This window comes from Orcinus orca, chromosome 1 (assembly GCF_937001465.1).
Source record: "Orcinus orca chromosome 1, mOrcOrc1.1, whole genome shotgun sequence".
Taxonomy (NCBI): Eukaryota; Metazoa; Chordata; class Mammalia; order Artiodactyla; family Delphinidae; genus Orcinus; species Orcinus orca.
In genome coordinates this window covers 124412680-124433061 of record NC_064559.1, presented here as the reverse complement: position 1 = coordinate 124433061, position 20382 = coordinate 124412680, and the positions used below count along the sequence as shown (strand labels likewise).

Genomic DNA, 20382 nt, shown 5'->3' with positions numbered 1-20382 from the left:
AGAAAATAGTTAAAAGAAAAACGTTTTAAATTTAAAAAGATATATGATATTATATATATATATAAAATATATATAATTCCATTTTTTTTTTCTTTGCAGTATGCGGGCCTCTCACTGTTGCGGCCTCTCCCGTTGCGGAGCACAGGCTCCGGACGCGCAGGCCCAGCGGCCATGGCTCACGGGCCCAGCTGCTCCGCGGCATGTAGGATCTTCCCGGATTGGGGCACGAACCCGTGTCCCCTGCATCGGCAGGCAGACTCTCAACCACTGCGCCACCAGGGAAGCCCCATATTTTTTAACTGTGTAAAAATAAAATCCTAGAGAGATGTATATCTCAGCATAAAGTGAGTTATCTTAGGATTATGGGACTGAAGGTAAGTATCACTATTTTCTTGTCTGAATTGTTTGCAACAAGTATATACTTAATGAGGAAGTTGTATTAATAACATGGAAAGATTTTAGATCCAACCCCCCCAGAATGTAAAGCTCACTTTCTGGTTATATATTTCTAATAAGAAATATAAGTAAGGGCCGCATCCTCAAAAGAGTTCTCAGCCTTAATGAACTTTCACTCCAAACAGAAGAGTTCACTCAACGAATTCAAACTTTCAGTACTTTGCTCATTTAAATGATTCTTGTTTTATTTTATTTTTAAAATTTTAAAAAATATTTACTTATTTTTGGCTGCACCAGGCCTCTAATTGTGGCACACAGGCTCCACAGCGCTTGGGGCTTAGTTGTCCTGTGCCATGTGGGATCTTAGTTCCCCGACCAGGGATCGAACCCGCATCCCCTGCATTGGAAGGCGGATTCTTAACCACTGGACCACAAGGGAAGTCCCTTTGTTTATTTTTTTAAATGGGTATCAATACACAAGCATGTGATTTTATTCAATTTTTTTTTAAAAAAAATATTTATTTGGCTGTGCCGGGTCTTAGTTGCGGCACGTAGGATCTTCGTTGCTGTGTGCGGGATCTTCTTGCGGCGTGCGGGATCTTCTTGCGGCATGCGGGATCTAGTTCCCCGACCAGGAATCGAACCCGGGGCCCCTGCATTGGGAGCGCGAAGTCTTAACCACTGGACCACCAGGGAAGTCCCTAAATTATTCTTGTTTTAAAAACTGCAGGAATTCCATTTTGAGAGAGCTCTTCTGTTTGCAGAGAGGATATGTACGATGGGAAATGTAAACCATTGCCTCACAGCTGTATATTTCCATTATTTTAACCAGAAAACCAAAAGGCATTAAAAATGGCAATCTGCATATCTGAATAGTATTATTAACCAGTAAAACCAACAGCAATAGCAACAGATTTATCTTCAGTTTAATGTTTTACCCCACACTTTAATTTCCAGTTTGAAGAAGATCACCACTTGAGGTATAATAGAAGCTTCTTTAACCTACAAGCACATTTGCACTTTTATTTATCACAGCACATAGCCAACCTTATATGTTATGTTCTGGCAGTTTTCATCCACAGAAGCATTAAGGATAGGAAACTGTAGTAATCCCAAGGAAGCAGCCTGTTTAGAGAGAGAAATACAATGTTAGCACTTTTAACTTGGAAAGGATAGGGGATTTGAAGCAATAAGATGGAAAGAATGGAAGGAAAGAACTCTTATTTAAGCTGAGTTTAATTGCAAGTCTACATGTACCAGGCATATTACTCCCTATGTTACCTCCCAGCAATGTGGAACTAGGTTACCCTTATCATTTAAGAATAAAAGATAAAGTAATCAGGGAGCTTGTAAACATCAAGGAGATTTTCAAAGTAACTATGCAGACTGACCAAAGTACCAAAAAAAGGTCTAAATTCTACGTTTTCCTCACTTACATGTAGAGTCTTAGGGTTTCCATGAGAAGCAAACCTGTAGTTCAAAGAAACACTTTGAATTAAAACACAAAAAGGCAAGGCTTCCCTGGTGGCGCAGTGGTTGAGAGTCCGCCTGCCGATGCAGGGAACATGGGTTCGTGCCCCAGTCCGGGAAGATCCCACATGTCGCCGAGCGGCGGGGCTCGTGAGCCATGGCCGCTGAGCTTGCGGGTCCGGAGCCTGTGGTCCGCAACGGAAGATGCCGCAGCAGTGAGAGGCCCGCGTACCGCAAAACAAAAACAAAAACAAAAAAGTAGTAAGCTATTTTCCTGTGTAGAAAGAACAAGTGATAAGGATTTGAGAGGCCAGTGTTCCACCTGGTGTCCTTGGCCAAGCGAAGGGCAGAGCTGGTGCAAACATTTACTTTAGAGCCTGTTTCCCAGAATTGATGGCATTTGTGCCTTCTCCTGCCTTAATCTCTCCCTTTCCTTTTTCCTTTTTTCTCTTACTACCATTTCTCTTCTGTCCATGTTCAGATTTACCTGTCTCCAAAATATTCTTTATGGCTGTTTCTCTGCCCATCCAGGATCTAATCAAAGTTCACACACTGCATTTGGTTGTCATGCCTTAGAGTCAGTTTAAAAAATAGGAAAATAGGGAATTCCCTGGCAGTCCAGTGGTTAGGACTCCACGCTTTCACTGCTGTGGACCTGGGTCAATCCCTCCTGGCTGGGGAACTAAGATCCTGTAAGCAGTGCCAAGTGGCACAGCCCCCACCAAAAAAAAAAAAAAAAAAAGGAAAATAAAAATGCTTTAAATTGTCCCTAAAAAGAATTCCCTCTCCTACTGCCTTCATCTTGTCCAATTAAGAGTTCTTTATGTGCATTGTGTTAAGTGTTATTTTTGTCTGTGGGTCAGTGGTCTTGACAGAAAAAAAGAAATCATATCCTTGAACTAGACAGTTAAGGAAAGTTTTATTAAGCATTTGATTTGATAACTATAACTTTAATCTTCTTTATATAAAAATCCATAACTAAGGTTAAAGTATTATACATTAAAAACAGTATTTTGAGTATAATCCAAATTTTGTAAAAGGAAAAACAAGGTGTGTGTCCACAGATAAGAGGTCATTTTTTCCCCCTGTACAATATTTTGTAGTATTTTCCAAATGTTCTAAAATTATATAGACTGGAAAAAAATGTTATTTTAAAACAAAGCATATTAACTTTTATTTTCAAAATAAAGATCAGATATTTCATTCAGACTGGAACAATAAAGAAAAACAATCATGAAATAAATTTAACATATTAAAAAGCTGGACTGTCCTTGCTGCAAAACAGACTTGTCACAGGAAGCAGTAAGAGGAGCCCAGTCTGAAACAAGAAGGTGGCACTCTCTTCTCCTCCCCGTGAACTTCTCCACCGGGGTCTTCAACTCATTCTGCCCTCATGCTCAGGCATTGTTCTAACAGTGCTTCCCATTCACACATTTTTTTTTTTTTTTTTTTTTTTTGCAGTACCCGGGCCTCTCCCTGTTGTGGCCTCTCCTGTTGCGGAGCACAGGCTCCGGACGCGCAGGCCCAGCGGCCATGGCTCACGGGCCCAGCCGCTCTGCGGCATATGGGATCTTCCCGGACCAGGGCACGAACCCGTGTCCCCTGCATCGGCAGGCGGACTCTCAACCACTGCGCCATCAGGGAAGCCCCCCATTCACACATTTTTAACTTTCCATTTTCCAGCTCTTTCCCTCAGCCTACAGACCTGCTCAATTTTTCCTTGAGGGTGTGCAGGAGGGGAGGGAGCAGATGGAACCTTTCTTCAATCTACTCCAACCACCGTAACTGTCACCTGCACCTATGCCCTGTCTGCCTTTCTGCATATTTTTTCAGGTTTCTCCTCTTCCTCAATTTCTTTCATTCCCCAACTAACTGCAACCAAGCTTCTACCTCAACAATACTTTATTCAGTAAGTTCTGGCTGAGGCCACACATGACCTCTTCATTACCAATCCAATAGCCTGTTCCCATCCCTTATCCTATTTGACCTCTGTAATGCATATAACCATTATCTACTTTCCTCTTAAAACTTTTTCCTTGTCTCTCGGTGTGAGAGGCTGAATCAAAGGCCCCAATCTGTAAGGAGCCTCCTTATCCAAGTCCCTTGATAGTGCTCTTGCAAGCTGATTCTGAGCTTAGTCATGTGACTTGCCTTGGTCAATGAGTTAAAAACAAACTCAATGCAGCACAGTTTGGGGAAAGTGCTAACATTCTGCTTCCTCTCTTCATCCCCGGCAGGACTGAGACCATGTGCAGGCTAGCATACTGGGCAGATAGGAGAGACATCCAGAAGAGAAATGAGTCATCCTCACTGAGGCCACCCTACACCAGCTGGCCCCTAGCCAATCTAGTACCTGTCTATAGACATATAAGTGAGTTCTGCTAAGATCAGCAGACAGGTCCTGCTCACCTGTAGATTCATGAGAAATAATAAATGGTAATTGTTTCAAACCATGAAATTTGGGGGTGGTTTGTTATACAGCAATAGATACACTTGGCTATTAAGTGACTCTTTTCTGGTTCTCCTATTGTCAAACCACTGACCCCACTCAGCCTCTTCCATTGCCTTTGCCAACTCAGTTTCTACCTACCCCTTAAACACTGATGTAAAACCCTTAGCCTTCTTTTCTTCTCCTTCACACATAATTTGGGTGATCTCATCCACCTGTTTCAATTGCTGTGTCTCTACAGATGACCCTCTATAGCTGTAATATAGTCCAGATCTCTCATTTACTGGCACCTACTACATCTCATGTTTATAGACCATCTCTTTCCCTGTGAGGGTAGTTGTTAAAAAGATGGACATATAGGAGAACAGCTTCTGCCTTACAAGACTCAGCATCAGTGAAGAGACAACTGAGTATAAACACTTTCAAAACATTGAGACAAACTGCAATGAGAAACAAAAGGCCATTTAACTCAAACTGTGACAGCCACTGGCTTCTGTAGGAGGAACCGGCTTCTGTACTCTGTTCTACACTGGAGCAAAATTTGGTGTTTAGGATGCACATGTATTTGATCAAGGGAGGAGGCGGCATTTCAGGTCAAGTTGTGTATTCCAGCAACTATGTGTAGCTTAATCTGACTATAGCGGAGAGAGTGACTGTGAGAGAGAAGACTGGAGAGGTGGGTGGCAGAGACGCATAGAAATACTTTTTTTACGCCACGTTAACGCATTGAGAAACCATCCTGAAGGCAATCCTGAAGGGGAACCGTTGAAAAGAACCATGGAAAGGGCTGGTAGGAAGCCACACTGGATTTAGAGACAACAGTATGCATTTTTGAGAAAAATGGACCAGAACCGAAAACTTAGCTTCTCCACTTGTTAGATGTAAATTCTTGACAAGTTTCTCAACTTCTCTGAGTGCCAATTTCCTTAAATGGAAAATGGGGATAGCAATATTTACATGTTAGCATTATTCTGATCATTAAAAGAGATAATGTATACAGCACGCTTGGTACGGGGTCAGGCATATGGCCGCTGCTTTCTAAATGGTGGTTAGCGGGCTGCTCAAGGTCAGCTGACGGCCTTATGCTTTTGATACTGGCACCAAGGCCTAGTACTAGAAATGATTCCCAGAGGCCTCAATATAAGTTTGTTGAAAAGTGGAAGATCAACACCAAGTCTCACTTTTCTTCAAATCAGGACTTTGCTGGAGTGATCCTTTCAGAATTAAAGGCTTTATCTACATGGCAGGACAATCCTCACCTAGCTCAAAGAGATAAGTCGATAAAAATCTGACACAGAAATTTCAATTTTATAAACTTCCATGAAACAAAGAGAGTGTACTTGTACATTTTTCTAACTATGTGATGTTGTGAGAAATATATTTTTATTCAAACCCATAGTTAACACATTGCATATTTGCAAAACAAAATTTAACCATCTTACTCAAGCCTTGTTTGAAATGACTAAAATCTTACCTTTAAGAAGAAGGGCATGAAGGAGAGTTTAATTCCACGAGCAAAAGCAATGGGTTTTAATTCTTCTCGTAGCTTAACCAGTTCAGTAAGGTCAACATCATCACAATACCCAAAATGAGGTATCTTCAGGGCTGCAGACATGGTCTTGACCATTGCTTTGTGAAAGCCTGGAAAACATTAAATATACATATATATATACGTATATATACATATATGCATATATATATGTACTTCATAAAAATTCTTAAATCCTTTAATCCCTTTAAAAACTAAAATAGAAGGTTTTCTAATGTTACTTACTCTTAATTAAACTCTTCCTCTTGGAGCTACCATCTTCATTACATAACTTGAAAGCCAATAATTTCAATGCTGAAGCATTGACTATAGCACAACACCCAGTGTCAACTGTAATAATATAACAGGTAACTGCTTTCAACACTGTGGTATATAAAAAATTCAAAAGGTGGCTTCTCTGGTGGCACAGTGGTTAAGAATCCGCCTGCCAATGCAGGGGACACGGGTTTGAGCTCTGGTCTGGGAAGATCCCACATGCCGCAGAGCAACTAAGCCCGTGCGCCACAACTACTGAGCCTGTGCTCTGGAGCCTGTGAGCCACAACTACTGAGCCCGCGTGCCACAGCTACTGAAGCCTGTGCACCTAGAGCCTGTGCTCCACAACAAGAGAAGCCACTGCAATGAAAAGCCCTTGCACCGCAACGAAGAATAGCCCCTGCTCGCCGCAACTAGAGAAAGCCCGAGCACAGCAATGAACACCCAATGCAGCCAAACAAAAAAAATAATAACAATGCCAAAATAATAATAATAAATTCAAAAGCCATGTATTTACACAATGACTTCTTGCAAAGCCACTCTTCTGGAAGTTAATTATCCTAAGAGTTTGTAAATAACAAATCAGAAGTAGTTGTTTTGAAAGCTAACAAAAAATAATATTTAAAATATACCAAGCAAGTCTTCAAACAGAAAAAATATCTGTACACAAATTTATACTCTAAGAAACCTGCTAACATGTTACTCTTCAAAAATTATCAGTATATATTAAAGCTTTTCCTAGAAAAACTGTAATTTCATCATGTTGAAGTAGCTTCCCCCCAAATAATTACTCTATTACCTTACATTACTATTATTATTACCTTTTATGGGTTCTGTTCTGTCTTTGCCTGTGAATACTGGAGGTTTTGATATTGGTATAGGAATAGTTCTCTCTTTTGGTTTTGGTGGAGGTGGCATAATTTCGGCTTTTGGTGAAGGAGGTAGTATAGCTCCTGTTTGCTTTTCCAGATAGCTGAGAATATCTTCTTTAAGTATTCTGCCATCTTTTCCAGAGCCAACAACTTCACTCAGCTTAATCTAAAAAATGACACATTTTAATGCTAAAAATAAAACTACCTAAAAATAAATAAACCCATCACTGAGGTCTCTAAGTGAAATTAAATGAACTGAAGTTAAAAAAAGTATCTCTGCCCAATAAATTAGTATAAGGAAATAACATTTTAATTATCTTAATAGAACACTGCAAACTATAAATAACATTTTCATCTTCTCAATAGAATGCTATAAACTATAGCTACTCTTCATAAGTGATCATTTGTTACTTTTGTACTTACTGTTCATTTGCCCATGCGGTAACAATGTAATATCTACATTGTATATAGCTATTTATGAAAACACATTTTTAAACAGTCAACTATTTCTAAATTTCTTGCATAATTCTTATTTGATTTTTTTCTATTCTTGGAGACTACATAAGAAGAACTGAAAGTTTAAACAAGAGTTAAACACTAACAAATGTAGACCCCTGTTTCTGACCTTGGCTACCAGTAAACATGTAATGGTTAAAATAATCATCCTATAAAAGCTCTCTTGAATTAGTTTTTTTTCTGATGGCTGTTTTAGAAAGATCAGTACAAAACACTGAAATTAACTTTATTGAGGCATACTTGGAATGTGAGTTCCTTGGTCCAAGTTAAGGGTCAAATAGTTAAGTTTTATTATTGCTTTCCACAGAACAAACAACAGATGATATAATTCCACTTTCTACTGGGCACTCATGATACTTTTTGGAAACATTTGTGATCTGGCTTTATTTAATCACTTCCTATGTTTGGTAATAGAGATAAAATATTTCACTAAATTGAACTGTATTTAAATAAAAAGACACATTAGCTTGGATGATAGCCTCACGCATAGTGTATATTAGTTAAACTCTCAAGGTTAAGTCCTATTTCATTTGTATTAATGCTTCTCTAAGAATGACCACAAAAGAGTAAAGGACTTTATCACATCAAACATTTAGTTTATAACAAATGAACTCTAAGAATTTAAACATAATTTTTAGGTAATTACAAACAACTGTAAGTGCCACTGGTTTTTAATTTTAGACAAACTCAATAATTAATATACAAACTGCAAAAAAAAGGTGATTTTATAATAATAAATCTGTTATTTAATTTCTAGTAATTATACAAATGCTCTAATTATACACATCTTTAGGAAAAGGAAAGCCACATCATATATTTCTACAGGTAGTCCTTTTATATAATTTTTTAAAAAATGGTAAAATGTTTATAGCTTTCAAAGCAATATATAAGAGCGTTATTTCATCTGCTGCCCTTAACAGTGTAGTGTTCCATATTACTATTTCTATTTTTCTGTTAAGCTAAATCGTCTTCATGTTTGAACACATTCAATGGCTAATAAATTTTCATTAAGGGTTTATAACATAATTTTCCTAAGCATTTCCCTGATTTTGAACACATGTGTGCCTTCTAATTTTTGGTTATATAAAACACTTTAATATATCCTAGATTATCTCCTTGGGATAGTTCCCCAATGGTAGGATAACTAGCTGAAGGAGAATGAACATTTTAATGACTCTTATTACCTATTCCCAAAATGTAAACTTTTTTCCCCCTAACTGTAATTTAACTACTTCTCTCAAAAACAGACAGACAAACAAAAGGCTGCATTGTGAGGCATAGTGGAAAGAACTCAGGCTTTGGAACCACACAGATTTGTGCTCAAATCCCCAGTTCAGCTACTTACTTGATTTTAGGCAACTTAATCAACTTCTCTACCTTTTCTCATCTGCAAAAAGGGGATAACCTAAACCAGTCTGCAAGGTTACTGTGAGGATTAGCGATAATGTATGTATAGTGTCTGGCTCAGAAGTGCTCAAATAATGGAGGCATCAATTGTTGAGACACTATTAATGATTAAGAGCACTGGTTTTAGAGTCACAGAGACTCTCACGGAATCCTGGTTCCACCACTGGGTTAGCTGTGTGAACTTGGACCAGTTATTTGACCTCTCTAAGTCTTAGAAGGGCCCTTTGTCTCAGAGTTGTGAAGATTAAATGAGATAACATGTAAATAATTAGCACAATGCCTAGGAGCCATCTCACTTTGGAGGTAAAGCAGCAATGACTGTCAGGTAAGAGGGAAAACAGAAGGCCAGGCTCCTTGACTCAAGTCAGTATAGCTCTATGGTTTTCCCTACCTCCCTGGGATCAGGCAGATCCTTGGGACTACATCCTTGCCTGGCCCATTTCCCATCCCTTCCCTGTACGCCTTCCTTCATTCCTAGTAAAGATGATCACTGTCTCAATCAATCAACCATGTGTTCCCAAACCCTTGTCTCAAGCTATGCTTGTAGGGTACCTGATCTAAGACACTAGTATTTACAAGTTCTCAATAAATGGTAGCCCTGACTGTTATTAGGATCTCAGGAAGAATAATAAATCCACATTTCTCAATTAACATGAATAATAAGTTCACAATTTTCTTTTCATTGCTCGTGAGGACTTTTATGCAACTATCACTTTTTAGTAACAGACATTTTCATGTTTCCTTTAATCCCAACTTGAGCCATCTCATCATGGGATAGCTAGGTAATTCTTCATAGATACACATGTATACCTTCTGTGTGATCTCACACTTAAATACTAAGAAAACTTACATTGTTTTCCATTGCAAGGCGACGAACTGCAGGAGTTGCCAGTGTTTTTTGGCCCTTTATCTCTTGGTGTGTGTGTTCATCATGGGACACAGCAGGAGTTTCAACAACATCTTCTTCTGAATCTGGTAACAAGGTAAAATTTTACTCTTTAGTAGAAAATATTGAAACAACTAAAACAACAAGCTTAGTGTCTTATATAAATAAATTCAAATTAAAGTATACAGTCAAAAAGCATAATAGATGAGCTACTTCAGAACGGGAAAACACAACTGTAAAATGGAAAAACATACAAGGGTACTAGAGTGAGTGAGAGGGGTGTACGGGTACCAGGTACTGTTTAATGATTATTATTGCCTGCTGTTTACTTCATTTCTGTTAAAATTATGTAGCAGCTACAAGTTAAAAAATGCAAGTTTCTTTCATAAATTTTAAAACACATTGTATTGTAAACATTTTCCTAATAAATTTCTCATATACATATGAAATGAGAATCAAATGTGAGGTAAATTACATGAATCATGTAAAATCTGTGACAATCTTAAATGCTTTCCTAAGATAATATAGCATTTAAATTTTTTCTTTGCTTTGAATATGGCTTAAGGAATGCTGTGGAAGGTTTTATTTTCATGGCTAATACTAATTTGGTTGTTTTATTCTCTAACTGTAGAGTAGTGATATAAGAAAAACTATCTTGGACTATTAGCATGTATTTTTGCAACCAAAAAGAAAAAGGTTTTAAGAGCATTTAATTGTCAAAGTTGGATGCTAGGAAATCAGTGCTATAGTACAGCAGAATCTCTGTGGGAATAAGTAAACTAGAGCCAACCTTTGAAAATCAGCAGAAAACTGAGTTAGCTTTGACATTCTATTCTAAGCAAATAAAAATTTTCCACTGCTAGAAAACTATAGAAAGACATTCTATTCATTCATTCCTCCTCACTAGTCTATGAATTGGTCTGGTGGAGCTCTCAAAGTTCCCCTACGGTTAAGGAAGAGAAAAAAAAAACACTTTGTATTGAACATGAAGAGTAGTAGAATATTCCACCCCAAAATGTGATTGTAGGAGTTCAGGACATACCACCCCAACATATGCCACTTTGGTGTACTGATTATTTTCAAGAGCTGTACGCACTTGAAAAACAACAAATGCAGGGAGAGGCTTACTCTGAACTCTCTTCATGTACCTAAAGACATCCAAAGGGAACTCAACTGTCAGAAACTCCCTCCCTAGGAGTTTCATCCAACCACGTAAGATTGACTCATCACAGGAGAAGAGACTAGAAATCAGCAACACATCCATATAAACTTTTGTCACAAACTATCATACCTCCCATATATTCTTCTAAGAGCCAATTCATCCTTCCTAAAAATCATTTACTCTCCCCTAAGAGGCCTACATCCCTCCTCCCCTTTCCCTATTAAGAAGGTCTTTAAACCTGAATCTTAAAGCCACCTCTCTGAGTTATTCATTTTTCCTGGGTATCTCCCAGGTATACATGACGTCTACATGTTAATAAATTTGTTTTTCTCTTGTTCATCTGTCTTTTATTACAGGGGTCTCAGCTAAGAACTCAGAAGGTACAGGGAAAATTATTCTTCCTTCCCACAATCACCTAGTATATATCGTATACTGCACTACATATGTAATAGCTTAATCTTCACTCCAGTGTGTAAGATAGGTGTTATTATCCCCATTTTACAGATTTAAAAAAATGAGACTTGAGATGAAGAGACTGGCCCATGGTCACACACCTAATAAACTGTGAAGAGCTGGGATTCAATCCTAGGGCTGACTCAGTTTGTGCTGTTTCCTTTAGTTCATGGCTGGCCCTAGCAGATTTTCTTTCTGGTCAAATAAGCTGGAATATAACTTCTACAGCTCCAGGCATAATTTTATTGCACTTTGAGAAGCCCTGTGCATTGTCCACATCTGTTGAAGTTACTGGAGAAACTAGCAAGAAAGATTAGCATTAGGAACTAAGATCCAAAGAAAAATCAAGGGGGTTCAGCTGTAGGAATCCCAAATACTAACTGAATAATGCATATTTGCTACAGTTTGAGAAATGCATAAATGCCCAGACATATCATATACAAGTTATTATATAACAGTTCCAAAATATCATGTTATTTATTGCTACTCACCTTTCTGGAAAACATTCTATATATCACCAAGCAGTACTGCCTTTTGGAATAACTTCGGTGTAAGTATTAAGTAATAAAACAAAGATTTGCAAGAAGTCACTCGTATTATATATGAGTTGTAGTTGTCATGTAGTTGTGGGAAGAAAGCTCTCTTAATACTAAAATACTACCTTGCTAAGGACATTGGAAAGCCAGGGATGATTTAACAGAGATTTAACAGAGAATATCTACCAGAAAGCCATTTCCATGATCCAAGGGTTTCCAGTCTTTTTGTTACCTTGATCATAGAACTTATCTTAAAAGTGACCCAGTAGAGAAGAAGTAAATCATAAGGAATGGAGGGAATGTCATTTTCTAAATGGATGAGTGTTTGTGGCATGATGCCAAGATAAACGGAGTGATCAACGTCAAATCACAATTTTGCACAGATACAAAAGGATATTTGGTTCAGAACCTAACAACTAGGAAGAAGATCTAGGAAGATGACCAGATCTTTCAGGCAGGAGAGAAAAGAACGGTTTCTAAATTCAACTTAGAGAGCTAGCGGCCACAATAACTTCTATTAGCATTTGATTCAATAACCTTAGCCCTGATAGAGATTGCACATTAGAAAAAGTTACAGTTTTGGAGAAAGTTGCTGCTGGTTCAGTTTTGCTGATGCAACAGTCTGTTTCTGTTACCGTGCCCTGTTACCTCGATGAAATAGAGATTGCAAGCTATACAACTGGGAAACCAGCAAAGTCAAGCTGTCCTGGTTATTCTGGTTCAGCCTTTGAACTGTCAGCTTAGCTATAAACTGCGACATGTTTAACACAGGGGGAGGCCCATATTGCTACCCCCCAAATGTGGAATGCTTATTACTTTTTCCAGATTTAATTAAACATATGATTGTTCTATGCAATAAGAAGAAAGTGTGGACAGTAAATCAGAGGATGACTAAAATAAAACAATGGTGATCTTGATGTAAAACCAGAGTTTGTGTAACAGAGTGGGACCTGGCAGTAACTCCTGTCGTTTTTCAACTTTTTGAAGAGTAAGTCCTAACATTTGACTCCTTCCTATTGTACTTCACATAGATGACTAAGATGATGAAGAAATTATTAATAGTAAATTCTAGTTTGTACTTTCCCCTGAAGCTATTGGACATAATTGTTTTCATATCATGAGCTTATAAACAGGAACCTAGTATTTTTATGATTGCAACCGATCAGACTTTGAAAAGCAGGAAGTTTTTTATTGTAAGTTAGAAAAAATATTCTTTTCAGGATTGTTTTTGGACATGTATATGGTAAAAATACAACTTAAAGTGTTTTAATATAAATGTTAAGTATTTGGCACAATATTTTGAGGAGCTTAGTTAAACGTAAAGGACTTCTGTGACTTTTCACATTAAAATGTCAAATTCTTTTCAAATGAGGCTTCGGGGAAAATGATCTTGATCATATTGGCTTTGGTTATAATTCCATTCATTCAATGTACTCTATTCCTTGCCTTTTAAAATAACTAATTTTGATTCTGAGAAAATTAAGAATTCCAGTGTGATAAAGGCAATTTTTGTTTTATGCAAAAATGAAGTCTTAGTAATTTTCAACTTAGTTTTGTATTCCAGGTATGGAGTTGCCTTAAAAAATCTTTTGAAACTTGTTTAAAACATAAATAAATAAAAATAAAATACTACCTTATTAAATAGCACTTGAAGCAATTTTCTAAGTTTTTTTATATGATTATACTTATATAAAGTATACTTTATATACTTATTTTCTCCTTTGATGTTCACAATAATGCTACAAGAATGCAGGGTACATTCTTGATTTTACCAATGTAGAAACAGACTCTAAGGGGGATGGAGTTCAGACTAAGCTAAAATTTCATGACTCTCCCCAGCTGATGTGATTTTCACTGTTCTTGCACTACACTCTAATATGTGGGATTTTATTCCTTCAGTAGTGGATTTAGATACAGTTTTTAAAACCTTAATTAAATTTTAAGAAAGAACAAAAGGACTCTGGTAAATAAGTTTTTATCATGAAGACTGTCAATTTAGTGTTGCTGGAATTCATCATGTGAAGAAAATTAATAAAACTATATTATTTCAGATTAAATAAAAGAGTAATTTGAATTAGTAAAAATATTAAAACTGTGTGATTGCAATGGGAAATACTTTTGAAATACCAAAGCACTCAAAGGTTTTTGAAAGAGTTGTTTTTGTAAGAAGCTTTAAACTTTTCCTCCCTGCAAAACTTCTTAGGAAGACCTTTCTTCATAGCACAAATCTAAACCTCAGTTTAGTTTCTGCTCAAATGATCATAAATTGAGAATTAATGACGTCTAAACCAATGAGATTGCATAGCATTTTCTTTCTCACTTCAAATTACTGAAACAGCTAATTCAATCAATTCAGTCTACAATTAGCTATACAAAATAAGGTTTTAGTTACGATGATAGGTGTTCATGTTAAAGGGTAAATGTAATATAACAGCAGAATAATATAAAAGTATTCTGCTACATCTTATGTCCCTTCTGCTATAAAGTATTCTGCTACATCTTATGTCCCTTCCTCTCTTCCCTTAATACTTCCCCATGGTGGCAAGACTCCTCAATTAGAGCTAATTAGGTATAGTAACTCTCCACTTGTCTGGTGGTCAAGCATTCTGGCAACTTAATGTTGTACACAGCTGTAGGTGCAGAACACCTAAAACCATGCCATGCAGCCTCAGCATTAAAACCATACACTTGCTCCAGAGAAAAGTCATTTAGACTCTCAATCACAACCTATTTTCTCTTCTTAGCACATATTTCTTAACAACTTGGTTATCTGTATTGCCAGAAAGTTAGGAAGGAGAGTGATGGCCTGGCACAATGACAAGGCTAAGGGGTAGGCTGAAAAAACAAAAATCAGAGGCAGAATTGTGTTTTTCCCAGAAAAATGAATGTACATTAACATGTGTTTGCATAATCAAAAAAGATTTTAGGTTATACCCAATATCCTCCCTTTAAGAAGGCATAAAATATGTAGGTTTAAAAAATAAATAAATAAATAAAACTACTGATTCCCATTAAATAAATGGTTTAGAAAAGTTTGGGTTCAAAAAGCTTTACTTGTTTAGAAAAGTGAGGAGTCATCCTACTTTTTAAAATAGAGGTTAGAGAAAGCCAGGTTAGCTGTAAAGAGAACTCATGGCAATATTCTTAAAACTGAGTTCACAGCAGACAACATACTGAGACGTGGATCAGCTCTGACATAATCTTGATAATATTAATTAACTAAATTTCAATTTGTAATTTTTTTTTAAACAGCATAAATGAGTCTAGTAAGCTCTTTTCAAGTAGAGTCTACCTACAGTCAGAGCACTCAGAGATAGGAGTTGGAGGTCACAAATACTTTTTCCCTCATCAGAATTATCATGACACTCCAGTCTTGAAAAGCAGGCTGCAACACCATGTTACAAAGAGAGTACCATAGAATATTATTTAAACAAGCATTAAAAGACAGGATTTAATTTCCATTACCGCTATTAAGACGTCTACTCTTACACTCTTGATGGTTCTATGCTACAATTATTTCCCACCTGTAAAATGGACATAATGTGTCTTATACTTCTAAAAGACTTTTCTTTAGGTAATTTTCTATTTATAGTATAATTGGTTTTCTTGGCACTAAAACGAGGAACAGTATAGACAAATTCAGTATTACTACAAACTCTTGTTTAAGACAGGTACACAAAATATTTAGAAACTTTTCCTGTTTCCAGAATTTAAAAAGAGGCACATATAAATTTCTTAGTAAGTTGAACCTACTATTCTATAGGCTTGCTTATTTATTTTATGCTTCATAGTTATTCTTACAGTAAAAAACAATAAAAATTACAAGAAAACATAAATATAAAAGCAAAAAGGTACACACACAAAATAAAATTAGCATGCAAGGCAATTATTCAGAATACACTTTGAATTGCAAATGAAATAGAATAGCTAACAATGGTCAGTTCTCTATGAGGAAAATTATCAGATAATTTTTACTCTGAACATAACCTATCCAATCCCATTAAGTTTTTACAGACATATAATAAACTGCACATACATAAAATATAAAATTTCATAAGTCTTGAAATATATATATACCCATAACTATCACCAAAATCAAGATAATGGACATATCACCCCCCAAAGTTTCCTTATACTCCTTGGTAATTCCTCCCTCCTAACCTTCTGCCTCCTTCCTACCCTATCAGCAGGCAACCACTAATGGGTTTGTTGTCAAAATATATTAGTTTGCATTTCTAAAACTTTATATACATAGAATCATACAGCATGTTCTCTTTTATATCTGGCTTCTCTGACTCAGCATAATTTTTCAAGATTCATCCATGTCATACAGGAAATTAATTTTTGTAAAAAATTATCTAGAAAAAATATAGCCCCTCCTGGAAAAGTTCTATGATTTTATAATTTGCTATATCAAGATTTATTAAGCTGGATTTCATTGGAGATACCAAAAGAAACTCTAAAAAATAAAACTCTAAGAAAGAAAAGGAAACAATAAAACCCCCCACAAATCCCAATTGTTCACTTGTTCATATACAGTCAGCCCTGGGAATCCACAGGTTCTGTATTCATGGATTCAACCAACTGCTGATCAAAGATACACAGAAAAAAAATGTATGTAGGTTATATGCAAATACTACACCATTTTTTTTTTTTTTTTTTTTGTGGTACACAGGCCTCTCACTGCTGTGGACTCTCCCTACTGAGCACAGGCTCCAGACGTGCAGGCTCAGCGGCCATGGCTCACGGGCCCAGCCGCTCCGCAGCACGTGGGATCCTCCCAGACTGGGGCATGAACCCGTGTCCCTTGCATCGGCAGGCAGACTCTCAACCACTGCACCACCAGGGAAGCCCACTACACCATTTTATACAAAGGACTTGAGCATCCGCAGATTTTGGTGTCCCTCTGTGTGTGTGTGTGTGTGTGTGTGTGTGTGTCCTAGAACCAATCCTTTGCAAATACCACAGGATGACTATATTTGCTTTTGTGGACAGCCTAGATAGGTATCTAATCTGGTCTACAGCACTTGACTGGGTATTCTAATTTACTAACATCCACAGTAATGTTCAGCATCTTTGGTTGTCTCAGTTTATGCCAAGAGTATAATTCTTTCCTTTCTAGGTCTTAACTGAATGAAAGAAAAACCTATACCTATTATCTTGTTGATCCATCAAAATAATTCTGTGTTTATTTCAGGTAATTTTTAAAGGTAAATTCTTTTTTGTTTTTAATATTCCTAAATCATGCCTTTTAATAGAAATTTGGAGTCAAGATAATAGCACCCCTAGTACCCAGATTACGGTCTTTTATTTATTCCACATTAAAAGGAACAAGAGGCCCTCAAGGAATGGATAATTCCAGGTCTGGGGTAGGAAAAGTATCAATATAAGGTGAGTCCCAGATCATCTTCTTGTGCCAAAAGCAAGGAAGGTTTTGAAAAGTAACAGCGTCATGTTAAAAGAACACACAGAAGCCACCTTGAAATGGTCACCACTATTAATGATTCGAGCATTAAAAAGAATTATAATAAAAACATCAGGTCAAATGAAATATAAACAAAGAGAATGTTGGAAAAATTAATATCACCATTTGAAGGGCCTATTAAAGTAACTCCTTATTTTAATAATTGGTAAAGAAAGACTGGAATGTCTTTCCAGTAGGAACTGTATTTCATAGTAACAAATAGCTCCAACTGATGAAGGAAGGGATAGCTCCACTTTACAGAATAATGCCACCTAATAATGTTAAAGGAATCCAAAAATCATCATTCTACAACCACTAAAATAATTGTGGTATGGTTATGGCAAGGGTATGGTTATGGTTCCATGTTTAAACTTAGCATTGTTACACCAGGTCATCCAGACGTTATTTGTGTCCTGATACGGAGAAATATGAAGTGTATAATATTTCCATGATGTAGATTCTAGCCAAAATATGTAACTGCAACCTAGCCTCTAAAACTTACTTCTAGTTTACAGGAAATATAAAGAAGAGAGGAACAAGTCAAATACCACCATGAAGAAGCAACAAGTCCAAAAGATGTGACATTCTGCAAAACAAATGCTACCATCTCTTCAGCAAGTCAGTGTCATGTGGGGAATTAGGATCCAGATTAAAAGAGACCAGGTGCAATTTGTAGTCCTGTACTAGACTCTAGCTTGAACAAACCAATTGAAATTTCAAGGACATTTTGGTGGCAACTGGGGAAATTTAAATTTAAATATGGTGTGACTACCAGATAAAATGAAAATGTATTGTTATGAAAACATGTAGAGTCATTAACTAAGCAAACACATTAGAATGTACCAAATACAAGTCTGGTTAAAAAAATACCAAAATGCAAACAAAAATTAAATTCAAAGAAAAAATATTAAAAACAACAAAGAAAAAGCAAAAAATAACATACAAGGGAATCCCCATAAGGTTACAGCTGATTTCTCAGCAGAAACTCTACAGGTCAGAAGGGAGGGGCAGGATATACATAAAGTGATGAAAAGGAAAAACCTACAACCAAGATTATTCTACCCAGCAAGGATCTCTTTCAGATTCTACGGAGAAATCAAAACCTTTACAGACAAGCAAAAGCTACAAGAATTCAGCACCACCAAACCAGCTTTACAACAAATGCTAAAGGAACTTCTCTAAGTGAGAAACACAAGAGAAGAAAAAGACCAAAAAAACAAACCCAAATCAATTAAGAAAATGGTAATAGGCACATACATATCGATAATCACCTTGAATGTAAATGGATTAAACGCTCCAACCAAGACACAGACTGGCTGAATGGATACGAAAACAAGACCCTTATATATGCTGTCTACAAGAAATCCACTTCATACCTAGGGACACATACAGACCAAAAGTGAGGGGATGGAAAAAGATATTCCATGCAAATGGAAATCACAAGAAAGCTGGAGTAGCAATACTCATATCAGATAAAATAGAGTTTAAAATAAAGACTGTTACAAGAGATAAGGAGGACACTACATAATGATCAAGGGATCAATCCAAGAAGAAAACATAACAATTATAAATATATATGCACCCAACATAGGAGCACCCCAATACATAAGGCAAATGCTAACAGCCATAAAAGGGGAAATCGACAGTAACACAGTAATAGTGGGGGACTTCAACACACCACTTACACCAACAGACAGATCATCCAGACAGAAGATAAATAAGGAAACACAGGCTTTAAATGACACAACAGACCAGATAGACTTAATTGATATTTTTAGGACATTCCACCCATAAGCGGAAGAATACACTTTCTTCTCAAGTGCACATGGAATGTTCTTAAGAATAAATCTCATGTTGGGTCATAAATCAAGCCTTGGAAAATTTAAGAAAACTGAAATCGTATCAAACATCTTTTCCAACCACAATGCTATGAGATTAGAAATCAATTACAAGAAAAAAACTGTAAAAAACACAAATACATGGAGGCTAAACAGTGCACTGCTAAATAACCTAGAGATCACTGAAGAAATCAAAGAAGAAATTTAAAAACACCAAGAAACAAATGACAACAAAAACACAACGATCCACAGTCTATGGGATGCAGCAAAATCAGTTCTAAGAGGGAAGTTTATAGCAATTCAAGTTCACCTCAAGAAACAAGAAAAATCTCAAATAAACAATCTAACCTTACACCTAAAGCAACTAGAAAAAGAACAAAGAAAACCCAAAATTAGTAGAAGGAAAGAAATCATAAAGATCAGAGCAGAAATAAATGAAAGAGAAATGAAGAAAACAATAGCAAAGATCAATAAAACTAAAAGTTGGTTCTTTGAGAAGATATACAAAACTGATAAGCTTTTAGCCAGACTCATCAAGAAAAAAAGGGAGAGGACTCAAATCAATAAAATGAGAAATGAAAAAGGAGAGATTACAGCTGACACTGCAGAAATACAAAGGATCATAAGAGACTACCACAAGCAACTATATGCCAATAAACTGGACTACCTGAAGTAATGGACAAATTCTTGGAAAGGTACAACTTTCCAAGATTGAACCAGGAAGAATTAGAAAATATAAACACACCAATCACAGGTAATGAAATTGAAACTGTAATTAAAATCTTCCAACAAACAAAAGTCCAGGACCAGATGGCTTCACAGGCAAATTCTATCAAACATTTAGAGAATAGTTAATTCCTATCCTTCTCAAATTCTTCCAAAAATTTGTGGAGGGAGGAACACTCCCAAACTCATTCTACGAGGCTACCATCACCCCAATAACAAAACCAGACAAATATCACACACACAAAAAAATTACAGACCAATATCGCTCATGAACATAAATGCAAAAATCCGCAACAAAATACTACCAAACAGAATCCAACAGCACATCAAATGATCATACACCATGATCAAGTGGAGTTTATCCCAGGGATGCAAGGATTCTTCAATGTATGCAAATCAATCA

The 20382-nt window shown here is 36.6% G+C and overlaps 1 protein-coding gene across 1 annotated transcript in view; it reads right to left on the bottom strand.

Annotated features, from left to right (window-relative positions):
- DBT (dihydrolipoamide branched chain transacylase E2) overlaps window positions 1-20382 on the bottom strand; it is a 42326-nt gene that overhangs the window by 5500 nt on the left and 16444 nt on the right. The window contains exons 5-8 of the mRNA XM_004263078.4: window positions 9765-9886; window positions 6941-7157; window positions 5790-5956; window positions 1444-1521 (exon numbers count right to left, since the gene is read on the bottom strand). Of these exons, the coding sequence (XP_004263126.1) occupies window positions 1444-1521; window positions 5790-5956; window positions 6941-7157; window positions 9765-9886 (584 nt within the window). The remainder of the gene's footprint in view (window positions 1-1443; window positions 1522-5789; window positions 5957-6940; window positions 7158-9764; window positions 9887-20382) is intronic.